The following is an 18,595-nucleotide window of genomic DNA, read 5'->3' on the forward strand; positions in this document are numbered from 1 at the left end:
CTCTTCTGGAATCTCTCCAACTTGTCCCCTAAAATGTGGTGCCCAGAACTGGACACTACTCCAGCTAAGGCCTCACCAGTGCTGAGTAAAGCAGGACAGTGCTGAGTAAAGCAGGAGTAAACCTCCTGTGTTTTACATATGGCACTTCGGTTAATATGCCCCACAATGATATTAGCCTTTTTTGTAATTGCACATTGACTCATATTCAATTTGTGATCCCCTGCTACCTCTGTTACCCTTTTCAGCAGTATCACTGCCTAGCCAGCTATTCCCCATTTTTCAGCTGTGCATTTGATTTTTTTCCTTCCAAAGTGAAGTACTTTGCACTTGGCTTTATTGAATTTCATCTTGTTGATTTCAGACCAATTCTCTAATTTGTCAAGATCACTGTGAATTCTAATCCCATCCTCCAAAGCGCTTGCAACCTTTCCCAGCTGGGTGTCATCTGCAAATTTTATTAGCATATTCTCCACTCCATTAGCCAAGTCATTAGTGAAACTGTTAGTTGTGAATTAAGATGCAGCATTATGCCCTGGAAGTTCTTGTCTCTGCAGCTCATGTCCCCAGAGTAAAGGGGAAAGTAGCAATAATCTGCTCCCTTATTTGTGGCCCCGGCTCCTGGCAGCCAAGGGGGCTACCTCAGGGAGGCTTCCCTGCCACGCTCCATCCTAGCACATCGGAGCAGAGTTACCTTGTCTGCGATCTTGACAAAGAGGCTGAATCCTTCCCAGGAGCTCAGCTGCAGTTTGGAGGCAATGGTCTGACACAGGTTCCGGATTCTGGTGTTTGTCCCCACCTCAAACACCTAAAACATAACAGAAGCCCTGATGGAATGCGACTGGGAAGAAAGGGGTGCTTAGAGCCAACGGATTCAGCTGTGCTGACAATTCAGAACTCTCTGTGGGTCTAGGCCAGTGGTGAGCTACCTGTGGCCCATCAGAGTAATCCGCTGGCGGGCCATCAGACAGTTTGTTTACATTGACCGACTGCAGGCACGGCCCCCTGCAGCTCTCAGTGGCCGCGGTTCGCCATTCCCGGTCACTGGGAGCTGTGGGCAGCCGTGCCTGCAGATGGTCAATGTAAACAAACTGTCTCGTAACCTGCCAGCGGATTACCCTGATGGGCTGCGTGCAGCCCGTGGACCGCAGGTTGCCCACCACTGATCTAGGTGGATCTTATGAACCAAACAAAGAGTGCAATTCAGCCACCGTTCTGCACAGAGCAGCACCATATTCCATTGAAAAGTGGCCCTACATGAATCAAAGAAGTCAAGGGTAGGAGAAGGAGGGAGTTCTCACCTGCTCTGTATTGTTAGGGAAGCAAACCTTGTGTGAGATCTTGGTGATGTTCTGCTGGATGGCCTCCACCTCCACGTTATGGGGAGCCCACTTCCGAGCGCCATTCCTGGAAAACAACAACCCAAGGCACTTCAGAGCTGGGCATTCACTCATCCCCCTGGGGAGCTGCAGAGTGAGATTAATCTGACGCAGAGACCCCAGCACTCTGGCTTTGCAAAAGGAGACGTTCCCATTGCACCTCGGGCCCTAAAGCACGTTACATATATTAACAGGGCAAGGATGTGCGGGTTGATTGGAACATCCATTAAAAAGCCATTCTACTCTGAAAAGTGGCTAGATAAAAATGGCATTTGTGTGTATTCAGCATTGTAGCTCCTGTCTTTAATGGCTAACATAATTTTTTCCTCCTGTTTGCGAGAAGATGGCGAGAGAGCTAGATTCTATTCCGCTTCACGTATTGTCAACAGAATTTTAACTGAGATTCCGATGCAGAATCTTTAATACAGCTGATGATGCAGGTGCCAGCAAGCCCCCAGCTTGGAAGGGCTGTTAGAAGCATTATGTTTTTACCTGTCAACTGAGCAGGGTTGGTGTGGAAGTGTATTCCACAATGCCAGTTTCACACAGTCACACTACAGGTAGAGCTACACTTTAAGGTAAGGGGAGATGGGTCTGACTCAGTCCAGACCTCCACAGAGGCACAGGAGGGACAAAGCTAGCCCATTATTTTAGGGTGCTGCTATTTTCTCTGTTTCCTGCACTTTGTGGAGTAGCTCAGGTAGGGGGAGAAGTGGGGCAGACCAGGCTTGCTGTGGCCAGCCAGATCAATGGGGAGGCGTGGGATGGGGGGGACCCACAGTGACTTAGAGAAGAATTTGGCCTCGCCTCTGACCCAGCATACAGAGTTATTTGGTTGTTTTTATAACCTCATTTCTTCTAATTTAGTAATGTGAATTTCCGTTAGGGAGGGGAAAACCGAACCTAACATTTGCTTAACAGCACTGCTGTTGATAGGTGACCCTGTTCAGCTCACCAGGATTCAGTCATTCTCAGTGTGAGTACTGGGAGGGGTATCTGGGGCCTCTCTCGAGGTGCGGGGGGGCAGTATCGCTGTCTGTCATGGTGGCAGGGCAGCTGGTACAGACCCAGGGACTCAGCACCAGCCGTTAGTTAGCACCTCCCTGCTGAGAGCTGGAGCCTGGGTGGATAGGAACCACTCAGTTGCGGATGAAGGGGCAGGACCAGGGGTGAGCTGGAGCCGGTTCGCACCGGTTCGCTAGAACCGGTTGTTAAATTTAGAAGCCCTTTTAGAACCGGTTGTCCTGCGAGGGCTCTAAATTCTAAAAAGGCTTCTAAATTTAACAACCGGCCAAAAGTGGTGTTTTAGGCGCCGACTCCATGGGTGCTCCAGGGCTGGGCAGCTTCCCGCGCCCAGCCCCAGCTCACCTCCGCTCTGCCTCCTCCCCTGAATGTGTTGCCCCCTCTCTGCTTCTCCGCCCCCCCACCCCGGCTTCCCGCAAATCAGCTGTTCGTGCGGGAAGCCTGGGAGGGCTGAGAAGCAAGCGGCGGCTTCGCCCTCAGGCCCGCGGAGGCGGAGCAGAGGTGAGCTGGGGCGGGGGGTGTGTGTGAGGAGGGCCGCCCGCACCACAGCAGGTAACCCAGGGGGTGCAGGGGAACCACTCCCCGCCCCAGCTCGCCTCTGCCTTTGCCTCCCTGGGCCTGAGGGCGAAGCCGCCGCTTGCTTTTCAGCCCTCCCAGGCTTCCCGCGCGAACAGCTGACTCATGGGTAGCCGGGGGCGGAGAAGCAGAGCGGGGCGGCGCATTCAGGGGAGGAGGCAGAAGTGAAGTGAGTTGGGGCCGGGCGCGGGGCAGGGCGGGGAACTGCTGGTGGGTGCTCTGCACGGAGTCGGTGCCTAAGGCGCCACTTTTGATGTGATCAGTGGGGGGAGTGGCCGCTCCCCCTGCTCCCCCCCTAGCTACGCTACCCTGCCCCTAGGAGCCAGAGGGACCTGTCGGATGTTTCCTGGGAGCCGCCCCAGGTAAACACCACCGGGACTCCCCACCTCGCCTTCCAGCAGGTACCTCTGGCTCTTAGGGGCAGGGTGGGCACCCACTACGGTGGCCCACGAGACCCTCCTGCCCAGTTCTGGGGGCAGTCAGGGGACAGGGGAGGGGGATGGACGGGGCAGGGGTCCCGGGGAGGGGGGGGTGTCAAGGAACGTGGGGGGTTTGATGGGGCACGAGTCCCAGGGGGCAGGGGTGGGCCACAACCCCCTCATGGGGTGAGGAGGGAACCGGTTGTTAAGATTTTGGCAGCTCATCACTGGGAAGGACCAATGAGGAGGCTCTTTCTGAGCTACCATGTCTGCTCTGCAAAACACCCGGATATTACCTCTTATTTGAAAAATGCACTGAGACAGAGTGTGGAGGATCAAACAAGAGGCAATGTTTGGGAAAACCTGGATGTATGGTAACCCTAGGTGGGGAGGAAAGGTACCCCGAGCACCCACTGGGATGCCGGTGCTGGTTTTCCCCATCCAGGAGCCATGGCATGAAGATGCTGCCCTGGAGGACCAGAGATAGTCCCAGAAGCCCAGTTTGGCTCCACCTCCCCAGAGTTTAGGGGAGTCTTAGGAAGCCCACCTTCCCTGTGGGCTGGTGGGAGAAGAATCAGCACTGACAGAGCAGACAGGCCATAGGGAGGGAGGAAGTGTCTGGCCATCTTTAATATGAGGAGAAAAAACAGCCTCTGAAACATACATGCTCTGGTACCCCTCCCACCCCACTCTCTGGGCAACTTAATGGAGGCCATCTTCATTTAATAAAAAGCTGCTTTTCCCGCTAAAGAAACTCTGTCTAGCTGAGCAGTGCCCTGGGGAAGGACGGCACACTATGGGGGGAGGCAGGAGACTTTCAGTCCCTCAGAAGACAAGGCAATGAATAGCTTTCCTGCCCTGGTGTCAATCAGGCAATTTAAAGGCAAATTCACTTTGCAGTGGCGTTTCCCCTAACTGTACAATGCCACCCACTGAGAGCGGGCAAAGCAGCCAAGTTAGCATTCCGACCGAGTCTGGGCCAGGGAAGGTAGGGGGAAGGGACTAGACACGGGGGGAAGACGAGCTGGAAGGGAGAAACAGTCAGGAAGAAAGTCTCTTTGGAACAAACAGCTGGAACAACCAGGGTCAGGATGAACTGGGGCTGGAGCACGTAAGGAGCTCACACCAGCCGGGAAAGGGGGAAGCTGTCTGTGACACTGGCAGGCCAGGCGCCAGCTCTTGCCCAGGCCGCAGCCATTTGCTAAGAAGTAACAAACGCATAGCTGGAGACCAGACTCGTTCCCCTATCTGTTTGTTTTGCTCAAAATAGGAAATAGTCATATAAGAATGTAGTTAGTGTTCAGACTCTATGAAATGCTTGTAAGTTGCTGCATGCATTAATCTCACTTGCAATGTCAGTATTCTGTGCTATAAGGAAATGTGTTACAACTTCGAAAATATTTGCTCTGAGCTTGTGAACCCCTTTCTCCCCTCTGCCCAGCTAGAAGGACTGTCAAAATCAGATGGGCCATCCAGGAGCGTGCAATACAAAGGATTGGTTAATGGCCCTATTGCATCTGGAAAATGCTACGTGCACAGAAGCTCATCCTGAGGACTTGGAAGCTGAATGAAGGAAATAAAGTCACAGGAAAATTTTTCATCTTTTTGGCTGTTTGAATTCTGACAAGGCCAGAAACTCTAAACGGAAGCCAGAGCTCCCCAAGGGCTGCATCTTGGGTCCGCCCTGAAAGATACTTTGAATTGACAAGTTACAACTCTGGCCCTCTTGTATTTAGACAGTAACTCATTGGTGTGTATATATTTGCTTGCTTTAACCTGTAAATAACTCATTTCTTTTTCCTAGTTAATAACCCTTTAGCTAGTTTATTACAGGATTGGCTACAGGCGTTCTCTTTGGTGTAGGATCTAGATACCAGTTGATCTGTTGGCACAGTTGGTCAGTGACTGGTCTCTTGGGACTGGAAGCAACCTGAATGTGGTGTGATTGTTTTGGTGTAAGTGACCATTCATCACTAAGTTAAATTTGTCCGGGTGGCAAGATAGACTGGAGAGACTCCATGGTAAGACTGTTATAGTGACCCAGGAGGTCACATTTGTTACTGGCTTGGTGTAATCTAATTATAGAACATCACATCAGATTGGGGTGTCTTGCCCTGCTTTTGACAGTCTGCCCTCAGGTAGGCACTCACAGTCATGAGTCGCTCCAGACAGTATGACAATTAAACTTACATATGTTCATATAACATGGAATGCAGACGTGTCAAGCTATAGACCTGATTGACACTGATGCCACAGCACCAACTCACTGCAGAGACAGGTCGAGTAACTCAGAGCAGCTCTAGAGGAAACCAGTGAGACCTTCCCCCTCAGCTAACATGATCCTACCAGCCACTTCAGTTTCTGTGATAGGCCCTCGTCACATTCATGACACCAACCAAAAGAGGATTTCAATCCCTCCCGCTTGTTGTATGTGGGCTTTGCTCTCAGCTCTTGTGGTTTTTCCGAGGGGCTGAGAGGCAGAGGACAGACGCATGCACACATGGCAGTCCACATTAGGTTGCTAGTGCTCTGGAGCACTAAGGGAAGCAGACCAATGCTGACAACAATGCTCCATGCTAAGGGGCATGTCAGGGTGAAGCAGGGCATGATCTTAGCCCTGCTTCCCCCTCACAATGCATCAGCTTTTGGCTGCAGAGCAGTATTTCTGTACCTGCTGTACACCTAAGCACCCTGCCCCGTCAGTACACCAGAGGTATTGTGAGCCTGATACCCCATTGCTCTGCCCCCATGTCACTCAGACCAGTGCAGAATGGGTGTAACTGTAACACAACCCAGTGAGAATGAGAATTGCATTGGTGTAGATGACCAGGCAGAGTGCAAGATACTGGTGCATCTAGCGTCTCTACTGAGCAGGATGTATGCTGCCAGGAGCCCCACTCAGATGTTGCTGCTTTTCTCAGCACGGTTCTGGTTCACAGAGCCATATTTACACACTGTGTGACTCCATCAGCTTCACTGGAGTCTCAGCATAATGAATTTAACCCAACATTTTACCTGCAAAGGAGGAGGGGGCATACACTGAGTTTACTGTCTGGATACCACAGAATCAAAACACATCCTCATTTCCAGGTGAAGGGTGGAATGATTCCTGTATGATGCGGGGAATCCTAAAAGGGGATCTCAGTGTTGTCCACTCTTGCAATTTTATCAAAAGTCTCACAATATTTGGTGTTTTTCATAAAGCCTCAGCTCCTGGAGTCATGTGATTCTGTGAGAATCTCAGCTTCCATTTAAAAGCTTCTAGCCCTCATGGTTGTGAATGTGACTTGTGTGCTCCCTAATGGCTCTGAATTCAGAAGGCAAAGAAAAAACCCAAAATTGTCATTTAAAAAAACCCAACCTCTTATGATTTTTAACCCCATCTCAGGATGTTGGGGGCCTGACTCATGATTTTTGAGCTCGTGTGGTTGTCAGTTGTTTACCTCATTACCCTCTGAATTCTCCGGCTGCAGTCCAGAGCCAGGGTCTCTTTCTGACGAGTCTCGATGAACTTCTGGGCATGTTTCAGCAATGATTTGCTGGGAGGGAAGAGGCCGGTGCAGAGCCAGAGTAACTGCCAGCCACTGTTCACACTGTACCTGCAAACACAAAACAGCAGAGCTAGTGTCTGATGGATCCTCCTCAAACCATGCAATAGCTACAGAAAAGAGAAGCCCTGTGTAGAAATATGGCCCCACAATAGAGCACTGTGTCACTCCCAGTAAGAGGAGCAAATCACCAGAGCCTGCATGCAGAACCCAGCAGGCTATTGCTGTACAATGGCAGAGAAGATCATGCTAAATCCAGGCTGATGAATTATTCATGACAGTTGAAAATCTCATGAATAATAATGAGCTCCAGCTTCAAGACTATTGTGGCAGCTGAATCCCTGGGGCCTTCTCCTGCAAAGCCATTGGGTGCTCATGTTCATGCAGTGCTACCAACTCACATTTATTTGGATCGTGTTAAGTATTTTTTGTAGCAGATTGTTTGCATTCATCTTCCGCCAGCTGCGCCCCATTGCCCATAACAAAGGAATGCATAGGTGCTGGAACTAGGACTGCTGGGGGTGCTGCAGCACCCCCTGGCTTGAAGTAGTTTCTATTATACGCAGGGTTTACAGTTTGGTTCAGTAGCTCTCAGCACCCCCACTACACAAATTGTTCCAGCACTTCTGCAGGCACTCGCCTTGCAGTTGATTTTTCTGAACATACAATTCTACTCTGAAAAGGGATGGTATAAATGGCATGATGGGGTTCCATAATTATCTCCCAGTGACTCTCGATCAAATTTGCTCAATTCATGTATATCTAATCTCCAGCCCTGCAAACTGTTAGTCACTGTGGGGTCTTCTGGCTTGTGCAGCATCACCAGTAATAATGGTTCTGCAGCTGGAACTCTGTTGCTGAGGCCAGAAGCAGAACAGATTCCAGTCACAGTGATGGCTCTGAACTGCTAAGTCATGAGCCAGTTTGGTCAGTGTAGGAAGTAGATCTGACCCTTTTACACAGTCACTTTTCTGAGGGCCAGATTTTGATTGCAGCTACACCAGTATAAATCTGGAGAATCTTCAGTAATAAATGTTTCTGACTTTACACCCATGTAAATGAGGGCAGAATTTGGTCCATAGTGCACCAGTCTGGGAAGGATATAACATTTGTTTCCCTTGCTGTTCCAATGAAAATATGCTCAAATAGCCATGTTTTAGGGATTGTTATTTCCACCCCAGTGACACAGTGGATAATCACTAGGGCTAAAGTGGTGGAATGAAGGAGGAACTGCACTGGTATCATGATTAGAAATCCTGCATTAATACCATTTGTAATGAGAGAATGTGGTCTTTGAGACTGACAAGGAGGGAACCCTGCCCATTCCCTCATGAATGGAGCCAGGACACCCACAACTGCCCCACCAGAAGCAGAGGGGTGGGACAGGAAGTATAAAGGGCGGGCCCTCTAGCTCAGTTGGGCTGGAATCACTGGAGGAGGTGGATGCCTCTTGCTTGCTGCTGGGGCTCGAGCCTGAGAGAGACCTTAACAACACTGAGGACCCAGAGGCACTGCCTGATGCCAGGGATGCTGAGAAGTTGCTGGGACTGCCGTTAGCAGTGTATCCCAGGGAGACTGAGGACAACCCCAACGCACAGGTACAGCATGAGAAGAGTGTAGGAAGTAGCTCAGGGACACCAGACTCTACTCTGGTTGTGGTATTACCTAAGTACTGGTCAGTGTGTTGCGGTAGGATCCCCATTGACCCAGTGGAGTAGGGTGGGCTGGGGTTCCCCTACTCCCTGAAACCCCATCCCAGGGGTGGTAACTTCCCCATCTTAGGCCAAGAGGCCTGCATTTGTCTGCCATCTGCATGAGCCCCTAGCTGTGTGGCACGGTGCCCTGCCTGCAGCCAGAGCCCTGGACTACCTGCCACTTGGCCCTGCCTAGAGGGCCAGAGCTTTAGAGACTGCTAAATCTCCCAATAATCCTTGCCTAGAGAGGGACCTGAGAGTGAGGGGGTGTGGCCTTTGAGATTGACAGGGAGGGACAGCCACCCACTCCTACACCATTATACAGCTATTTGTATGCAAAGTACACCACCATTCCACTTGCAGCACCATCATGGTAAAGCACATGCCCAGATGGAAGAGTCAGTTCTGTCTGGTGCACTGATGCAACGCTGCAGGCTGACAAACCCTGTTTGTTGGTGAAATAATTAATAATAATAATACTTTGCACTTGTATAGCAATCCTTTCTATGAGATTGAGCCATACGACACCCCTGAGAAATAGGTAACTCTAACTACAATTTTAAAGATGGGGAAACTGAGGCACAGCTTGATTCAGAGACTTGCTCATTGTCACGCTGCAAGCCAGATGCAGTCAAGAAGAGAACCTAGAACTCCTACCTGCCTGTTTCATCCTCTAACCACTAGATCATGCTGCCTTGCTCCCTTCCAAAGTGATCTGGTTTGATCATTATGCCTTGTGTAATTTTTAAATCCTTTATGAGCAGTGTTCTAAGTGGCACCAATGAGCTCTGAAGGGAGTTGTGCCCAGCCTGCCTGGATGGACTGCCATGGTGCGGGGTCTAGGTGTAATGTGTTGTCTTGACAGCCTGCAGTTCTAGAAACCACAATAACACTGTGGTACTGGCTGTGATCCATGGAATGTCACCAGTGGTTATAACTGTGAGGCCAAATGTTAACCTAGAAACAGTTTAGACTTACAAGCTATTTACATGACAATGAGGTGTAGGCAAATCCCTGCCCCAAGATAGCAAACCATCTCTAGTGCATGCTGTGTATTTGTTTGTTCTGAAATGGTTATTCTTGCCTATGTTCGTACATTCCACTTATCACACTGGAACGTGATTCTGACCCATCATTGCTGACTGCTACTAGAGGAAACAGTAGCAGTAAGAGTCTCTCCCTGCCAGACAAGGAATGTAACCATGTGTTGCTCTCACATGTATTAATCTTGTTGATTTGTTTTATACAACAGCCTCCTGAGCCACTCTCTCTGGGACAGGAAGCTGCTGGGTCTTATGCTTGGGGGCTGCTTTCACATCTCATGGGGCCTTGTTCTCAAACCTGCTCCGCCCCCAGCAGCTCACCATGTAGATCTCTTTGGAAAACCTAGCCACTAACTCTGATGCCTAAATGGGAGCTGAGCTCTCTTGACAGTCTGGCCCCAGGTGTATTGCCTCTGCCCACCCTGCTCTGCTAATGATGCCAGACTCAGTGAATCTCTTGCTGCTTTGTTGCACAGACTTCTCCATACCTTGTTTCCTGCAGCTCCCTGCACGTGGAATGTCCTCCCTGGACCAGGAGACCCCTCCTCATTCAAATCCCCTCACTCCTTTAGGACCTGTTTCTGTCCTGACTCCACAAAGTGAGTCAGCATGACAAAACCTTAGTGCTGTGACCCATCCTTCCCACCTTGCCCCACTCTGCTGTCTTGTTGCCCTGAGTCCTGTCTGAGACTCCACTGCAAGCTCTTTGGGCAGGGAGCCTGTGCCATTCATCTATTCTGCAAGGCGCTGTAAAGTAATACATAACAATCAGAATGAGGGGAAGCCAACAGAAGATCCAGTGACAACCGTGTGCTAACATGACCCTTACAGCAGGGAAGCTAAACTTGGTGGGGGGCTGGATGGGAAGGCGGAGGGGGACAACCTATTCTCTAATATAATGGTTATAAAGGCACACAAGACCCACATATCTCCATTCACAGCTACATAGCCAGCACTGAGGGGAAAAGGCTCCCCTCTCACTCCCCTGCACAGACAGCCACAGTCTCCGAGGGAGTAAACCTGCAGACAGTGCTAGCATCTCAAGAAGGGATGGGGCCACAGTCACATCTGCTCCCCACAAGCACCAGCCAATAGTGCTGAGAGGGGAGGGTGCCCATCGCACCCTTCTTATAGGGTACTGCTCCTGCAGACATTCCCTCCCACTACAGCTGCTGCAAGAATTCCAGCTCGCTGCAGCTCCCCAGATCTTGGATTGGAATCACCCGTCATGTACTGGAGGATGGGGCCAGATGCACACGGGCCTGGTACCTGTTGCTGTTCTCGGTCAGCTGTTTCATGATCTGACAATAGATCTCATCCCGCAGCACCTCCTCCTGGATAGCTGCCACAAATATCTGGTCAGTGAGCTCCACGGAGGACCGTGCCTGTTTTGAGGGGTAGTCCCCCATGAACTTCATGATGGGTGAAGGCACAGTTAAGGACTGTCCGCATGGGACAGACACATAATCAGCAGAGACTTGGGGCAAATCCTGGCCATGGTGCTGGGCGTCACTTCATTGCCAGTCAAGCAATAGATACATGAGGCCCAGTCATATCCCCTGGCTGTGCCTCCCACTGGAACCTACCCCTTCTCTTCCCAGCATAGCCACCACCAAGTTAGGACCTGTGCTTGCTTTTACAGTCACCATTAACTGCATGGATTTGTCACCCTCTCTACCAGAATGCCTCTCCTGGGATTATTCCACAGGGGTTCTTGGGAGACTCCTGGTGTGTATTGGTGAGAGGAACCCTGTTCTGTTCCTTGTACCTTCTCCACAAGCACCGTCCTTTCAGTTGCATGACTCCTGTGGCTTTAGCTGCCTGACCCTTGCAGGAGGACACCCAACAGTTCAGAAGCTCTGGAATCATGCAGGAAGCCACATGCTTTCTAACCGGAATTACTTAATTGCTGGCAAATTGTATGTGCATTCTAGCAGCAGCTACCTCAAGATCCTCTTAGGTGGATGGACCCTCGGGATGTACCCTATGTGGTGGACCATGGTGGGGCTGTTGAGCCGTAGAGTAGAGCAGTTTTTCCCTTTGCGGGAAAGATGGCACTCTCTTAACCCCATGTGCTCTACATAGCTACCTCCCCCCCATTTACAATGGCTGGGATATGAGACTAAAGGAAGTGAAACAGACATGGATCACTGCTGGCAGCTTTTCCATTGCCCTACCAGTAACACAGCTCCGCCCAGCTGAGGGGGAGATGAAAGGATATCAATGAAAGCCTGGCAAGCAAGGTCCCGAAGTTCTGGATCTGCACACACCTTCCTCAGTAAGGGCTGCTTCAGGGGTTCCTTGGAGAGTGCCCACAGCTGGCTGCGCCCGCGAGATTTGTGGAGGACAGCCTTGCTGATGGACTCCTTTTCAGGAACCCTGAATGGAAACAGAAATAGTTCATTCTGACCTGTTAGATCAGTAGTAACATTAAACAGGAAGCTAGCACTGTGAAAACTGATCTGTGACCATGCTCTATGCCAGAGTGATGAGCTAGTACTGTAGATGGGGCTGCCAGGGCCTGGGAATGCACTGTGACCGCACATCCTTGTAGATATCAGCAGAAGGAAAGCACAGAAGACATCAGAGGTTTTGAAAAACTATTTTTCCTCCTTCTGCTGGGACCCGAGAGGACACTGCATGTCCCAGTTCTGTGTTAGTTACATGGCAAATCCTGGAGCTAGAAATAGTGTTATGTGGAAGGAAGAGAATTACAGTTCAGACCATCCTAGTCTGGCCACCCTGCAGATAGGCGCCACTAGGAGTTCCTGGGTCAGAATCTCCACCTAGTTGGAGTCACTCCACTGTCAGCTTCATTACAAGTAAGAGGAAACGTAGCTCAGAGGTGTGTTCCGCCATGGAATCATTGCTACCCCCATGATAGGGTTAAAGGGTTTGTTTCAATCAGTCAGACATGAACCCTTTTTCCAGAGTCATGCTCTGAGCAGTCTCTCCAGGTACAGGGAGCTTTACCTGAAGTACTCATAGGAAAACTCCTCAAGCGTGTAGGGCTTCACTTTCACTTCCTCTTCCTCCGCCTCCTCCGTGCGGGAATTCAGTGATGCCAACCTCCTCTGATCGGGTGACATCATCAGCAAGCTCTGGAAATACACAGAGACTTCACACTATTACAGGGCTCTGTGCAAACATTTTGACATTATTATCACTGGATACACACAAATGGCATTGTACACCACGCTCAATTATTCTCTGCTGCAATAGCGTTGGGAATCTGCAGAGGCTCAAGAAAGCAGCCGATTTACATTCTTAGGTAGACCCAAACACAGACAGCAAGTGCTGGAGTCAGTCTTGATTAATGCCAGCACAGCACTCATTAGAAATCCACCTCCTTTTTGTCTGATTCATCTTTCAGTAGGTCCCTGGGATGGGGAGTCCTCCTGTGCACAAGTCAGAGCAGGTTAAATTAGGTTAATTAACCTGATAGACTGCATCTGGTGAGGAACCAGGGATTGAAAGGTTGGTTGATAATGGAGCCCAGCTGAGAAGGAACAGATGGGATTGGTATAAAGCCAGGAAATGGGGAGCAGAAAGGGGCTTCAGGGGAAGTAGTCTGTGCTTACTTCCTCCCTGCCTCGGAGAAGGGAGGTGTGTTTGGGGCTATGGAATTAAGTAGTCTGTAGTTACTTCCTGGGAGGAGGGAGTTTGGGTTGGTAAATCCAGAGAGGGAGAAGCCAGAAGATGTAGGCAGGAGTCCAGGAATACAGCAACAGGATCTTGGAAAAAGCAGTCCACAGTTGCTAGACATAGGTTCCCTGGGTTCCCCTACCAGCCACTGGGGAAGTGGCACAGGCTGGGCAGTGGAACAAAGCCTGCATGGGACAGTTGTCCAATAGGAGTCTGCTATCCTGGAAGGGGAGGCCCATATTAACCTAGCTGGAGGGCCAAGTCACAAAGAGCAAGCCATGAAGAGAGCATCCTGAGTTGCAGACAAAGATGGCAGGGCACGTGAACGAGCAGCAGAAGGGGGTGCTGGAAGGAGCTAATCCCCAGAACAGCCAGGAGCGGGTGCCCCAGCGTTAAGTGTGCCCCATAACAGTCCCCTTTAATCCTCTTGTACAGTACAAAATATAGCAACTCTCTAAAACTGGGATAGCCAATTCATCAGTGGGAAGATGGTGATTAGGGTGAAACTTGTGCTCGGTGCCTGTTAGGTGTGTTCCTTTAACACAATGTTCTGAGATGGGAGCGGCTCCCATCTGTTTGTAGACCTGTATTTCCAATCAGCCAGCCTGCAGCAAGATGGGACCCGTCAACTAAGTAAATCCACTGACTGTATTTGCAACAAATAGTTCCGAAAAATGCGCTGGGGCTTTGGGGTTTGTTTTGGTTTTTTATAAAAGGCAGAAATAGCCCAAATCATGGCATTAATCCAACATTCAGCACAAAAGTCTGGGAATTCAACTGCACACACAAGTCCCCGCCCCTGCCCCGCCTCTTCTCCACGTCCCTGCTCCTCCGCCTACCTCCCAGCACTTTCCGCTGCCAAACAGCTGTTTGGCGGCACTTCGGACTTTCCAGGGGGGAGGAGCGGGGACACGGCACGCTCAGGGGAGGAGGCGGAGAAGAGGCGGGCAGGGGCAGGGACTTGGGAGAAAGGGGTGGAATGGGGGTGGGGCACGGGGAGCCAGGGGTGGGGTCGAGCACCCACAGGGAACAGTGGAAGTCAGCACCTATGTTACCATTAACTGTATAAAGTCATACAAAGACAGAGGGCACGGAGTTATGGCTGCTATATGTGCCATCATCTGGAAACTTATGCCTTTTGTGCAACTGAAATCTCATCCTCACTGTTGGACTAAGGGTTTTGTTTGTTTTGTCTTTGTTTTTGCATTAATTCTGACTCATTTGTTGCTCCTATGAAAGGCATCAACCTGGTCTAAGTTGGGAGGACCACTCATATTCCAATGAACAGTCGCATTCAGTACTGTCATGCCATTCACCCCTGGGTCTGCAAGGCCTGGAGACCATTCTATTATTGTCTGTGTCCCCAGCACATGCTCCTTACCAGCACTTGGCTAGATGGTTTTGCAATGGAAGGGATGATATAGATTGCTTCTAAAGACACAATCCCCATCTTGGCAGTCCTTTCATTTTGAGCATAGGCCCAGTCACCATGATTTCCTTCCAGCCCTTTGTCCTGGGTCAGAATCAGCAAGTCCCCCTTCTTGAAGGGCAGAATGGCAGGGTCCCCTGGAAACAAAGAGAGCTATAGTATCCTATTCAGGCTTTATAATGTCAGAAGAAAATACAGGGGATTTCAATCATAAAGACAAGTAAAATGAGTTTGCAAGGCCTGGGCTCAGTTACCAGTAGGAAGCAATTTGTGTAACAATGGCTGATCATACAATAGCACTTTTTAGAGCAAACACTGACACTTCCTCTGGCAGCCTGTGCCTGCTCCCACTGAGGTCAATAGCAAAACTTACATTGATTGTGATGGGAGCAGAATGGTCCCTCAGACTGCCAATGATGCAGGGAAAAGAGCTCACGAATGAGAATTAAGTGAATGTGGCAGGTGGAGTTCCTGGACTATGCAGTGTCCAAGAGAAGCAAACAGCAGCGAAGGGGGAAGGAAGGTCGATTTGTTGATTTCAGGGAGGCCTGAACCATGGTGCCTGACATGCTGGCTCATTGTGGTGATCATTACTGACTCTTCCTGGAGTAAAGTTTCTGTCTCCTTGAGCTTTCCTGCTTCTCTTTTAGCTCTTTTGAGTGCTTACTGGGGGTCACAAGACTTCTTCCTGCCCAAGAGAAGGCTTGTCAGACTAACCTTGCTGCTTGCTCTCCTGCATGGCCACAGCATACTGGGACCTCTTCTTCAGTCCTTCCAGAAACAGGACCACTAGCTCCGCGATGACAATGCTGTGGACAGACGTCAGGACAAACTCCTCTGCCCGCAGCGTGATGAGAGTGCAGCTCTGCCCAAAAGACTTCACTGCCCTGTGGATCCAGAGTGGTTTGTTACTGGAACATCTGCAAAGCTTGTATCACCTTTTTGCTACATCCATACACAGCCCTCTATCTGCAGCTCAAGGCAGGCAAAGCCTCCCCACAGGGGCAGGAACTTCCTGGGCATGCATTAGCACTAACAGGAGTTAGGAGCTCCTGACTCAACTTCTCGAAAGTAGTGAGTGAAACTCTGGCTCACTCTCTCTTGAGAGCATCACATGTTGGTTCAGCTGCCCCATGTGTCTCCGCAAAGTTACCTCATTCTAGGCACTGAGGAGCATCCGTCTCCTGGAGTGAGCAGTGAATTAATTCAATGTAAGGCTTCCCTCACACTAATGCACCTCAGTCCTGACCTGGAAGGATGATCTTTCCCTGGACTGACTGGGGAAGTTCATTCATTCAGAAACTCTCTGAACGTGTCCCAAGGATGGATGCTGACCCAGACTCAGAACAACCACCTTTCTCGGCGAGCGAGGGGAAGAGAATCTCCATCCTCCATGGAGAGCCGTTGGCTGAGTCTAAGCTGAGAGGCAGCTGTTTTCTCTGGATCATGCCAATCCAGGGGACTAACCTGTTGGTGTGTATTCCAGTGATTTCTGGGAAGGACAGATCGAGGAGCCGCTTTTCTGACTCATCTAGGAAGCAGATCCCTTTCCAGTTAATGGCTACTATGAAGTGGTTCTTGGGCAGACTGGGCCCTGGAAAGGCAGAAATAGCCCATTTATAGATATTGTTCAGCCCTTCTCTCTTTATCCTGTTCCTATCCCCTTACCCATCCCCTTACCCACTCACTGCTGATGTTACCTGAAAATCTGGTGACTTCAAAGAACCTAGAAAAGAGCAAAGGCCACTGAAAACGGGCAAAATCCACTAGCTGCTCCTTCACGCTCTGAGGGGAAAGCCGGTCCTGTGTGTATGGGGCCTACAACACAAAAACAAGGCCATGGCTTCTTTTATGCAGATCCAGGGTACACATACTGAAGAGCAACATCCAAAGACACACAAGGAACAGGACCAACGCTGCAAGGTGCAGAGAGTCCTCAACTCCCTGGACTTCTTAGGGAGTTCAGCAATTTGCAGGATTGGGCCCAATTTCATCTGCAAAAAATCAAACCCCAGGCAGTCTCCATGGACCCGAGCTGTCCCATTCAGACACGGCTAATGGCACAGGCAGCTATTTGGATTCTAAGCTCCCCTGGACTGGGATCTCATCTCCTTAGTTGTCTGTCAAGGGTTTAACACACAGTGGGTGTCATAGAAATACTAATACAATTAATCAGTATAATCCATCTTGCCAATAGAACAGGGAGCGTAATATGCATGAACGCCAACCATCCCATGTTGCGTCTACTCTGAATCAATCGCCATAGCAGCCACCAGTGGTGACTCTTTAAGAAACCCCCTGAGTGGCTGCAGAAATAAACTGTACTGCCTCTTTCTGCTCCCAGAGGAGACAGCATGGCCCCTCTTCCTGCTCCTCCCTAATGAACCATGCAGGGCACATGCATGGAGATGCTTCTTACTGCTCTCTGACAAATCTTTAGGCACCAGCCAGTGCTCCTCTCACTACTGCTCCTTGGGACACCTCACACCAATGGGCATGTTATAAATGGAATTCATTAATTAAAGAAGTAGAAGCTGGAGCTTAACACAGGGTCTTGGAGGCTCAAGATCAATTCACAGTGTTATGCGAGGTCCGTACCTTGGCATGTGCATACGTTATGAGGCTCACCCACTTCTCCTGGGGCTTTGACTTCAGCAGCTTGGCTGGGATGAAGTCCTGGAGTAGCTTCTGGACCAGCTCATTGTGGATGGAGTCCCCAAACTGAATGTAGCAATATTTTGCTCCTACTTCCACCAAATCCTCCTCCTGCAACAATTCAGCTAGTTAAATGAAGCCTGGAAAGTCATAGCTGAGTCCTACCACCCTTTGAGATCTACTGACGAGACATGCTATACAAGAGCTGGGTATTCTGATCCAACACTACACGGTCTGGAGTCAGTATAGCAACAGTCATTTTTCTGCTCTCAGCATGGCTGCCGTAGGCAGCAATACAGTAGGAAGAGAGTGACCTAGGATGCGGTCACAGTGCCAAGCAGGACAATCAAGTCCATATTAAAATAGAACCCAAGCAACTCCTCAGGGCGTGTGTGTAGCATCCAACGTGAGCTGGCAGATGCAGCTTACCTTAGATCATACTCTGGCCAGGCTGCTGGCACCGTCTTTTGGAAAAGTGCCTGTTGAGAGGGTGGTTGGACACACCTCCATCAGCCTGCCCTCCTCTGCTTATCCCCTTTGGAAGCCCCTATGTCCTACTGCCCCCATGCAAAGGGCAGTCAGGAACCCCACCTTCTCACAGCGGTATTCTCCAAACCGGATCCCGCGAATGATCTGGTGGTAAATGAGCTCCGTGCTGACTGGATCTTCCTTCGAGTTGTGCCAGGGAGTGAAGATCTCTTTCCGAAAGTAGAGGCGCCATGGGGTGTTGCGTTCATGGGCACCCTGCTCCTTCACCAGCTGCTCGCACTGGGAGATGGCATCCATGACATGATCCCGGCCGCTACCCAGTGACCAAACCTAAGAGCAGAGGGATAATCCGTTTCAGGGAAAGGTCTGATTTGTAATTTAGTGAGTGACAATAGACTAGCACGCCCCTGTCTGCTAACAACGAAGATGTCCCAGACACATCAGTTCATATGGTGGGCTAGTTCAGAGGGGTCCTGGATGGGACTGGGCAAGTTACACACTAGTAAGTGGGTGTAACTTACACACCAGGGCATGGAAGGGCAGGGTGGTGTCTGGAAAAACAACCAGGAAGGTAAAGGTACGGGGGTCCAGGAGTAGGACTGCTTTATCATACACCCATCTTTTTGCTTTTCCTGCTACAGCCATGCACCTCTGCCCCCTCAGGGTTTAGCATACACCCACTTACCTGCACTTGCATT

The 18,595-nt window shown here is 50.2% G+C and overlaps 1 protein-coding gene across 7 annotated transcripts in view; it reads right to left on the reverse strand.

Moving 5' to 3' along the window:
• MYO7B (myosin VIIB) overlaps positions 1 to 18,595 on the reverse strand; it is a 97,207-nt gene that overhangs the window by 10,395 nt on the left and 68,217 nt on the right. For all 7 annotated transcript variants that reach the window (XM_075132260.1, XM_048864742.2, XM_075132261.1 and 4 more), the window contains exons 31-42: positions 18,000 to 18,227; positions 17,352 to 17,519; positions 16,454 to 16,571; positions 16,221 to 16,347; positions 15,471 to 15,640; positions 14,706 to 14,890; positions 12,653 to 12,780; positions 11,901 to 12,058; positions 10,949 to 11,102; positions 6,838 to 6,993; positions 1,299 to 1,404; positions 692 to 805 (exon numbers count right to left, since the gene is read on the reverse strand). In XM_075132260.1, the coding sequence (XP_074988361.1) occupies positions 692 to 805; positions 1,299 to 1,404; positions 6,838 to 6,993; positions 10,949 to 11,102; positions 11,901 to 12,058; positions 12,653 to 12,780; positions 14,706 to 14,890; positions 15,471 to 15,640; positions 16,221 to 16,347; positions 16,454 to 16,571; positions 17,352 to 17,519; positions 18,000 to 18,227 (1,812 nt within the window). The remainder of the gene's footprint in view (positions 1 to 691; positions 806 to 1,298; positions 1,405 to 6,837; positions 6,994 to 10,948; positions 11,103 to 11,900; positions 12,059 to 12,652; positions 12,781 to 14,705; positions 14,891 to 15,470; positions 15,641 to 16,220; positions 16,348 to 16,453; positions 16,572 to 17,351; positions 17,520 to 17,999; positions 18,228 to 18,595) is intronic.

This window comes from Caretta caretta, chromosome 9 (genome assembly GCF_965140235.1).
Source record: "Caretta caretta isolate rCarCar2 chromosome 9, rCarCar1.hap1, whole genome shotgun sequence".
NCBI classification, from domain to species: Eukaryota; Metazoa; Chordata; order Testudines; family Cheloniidae; genus Caretta; species Caretta caretta.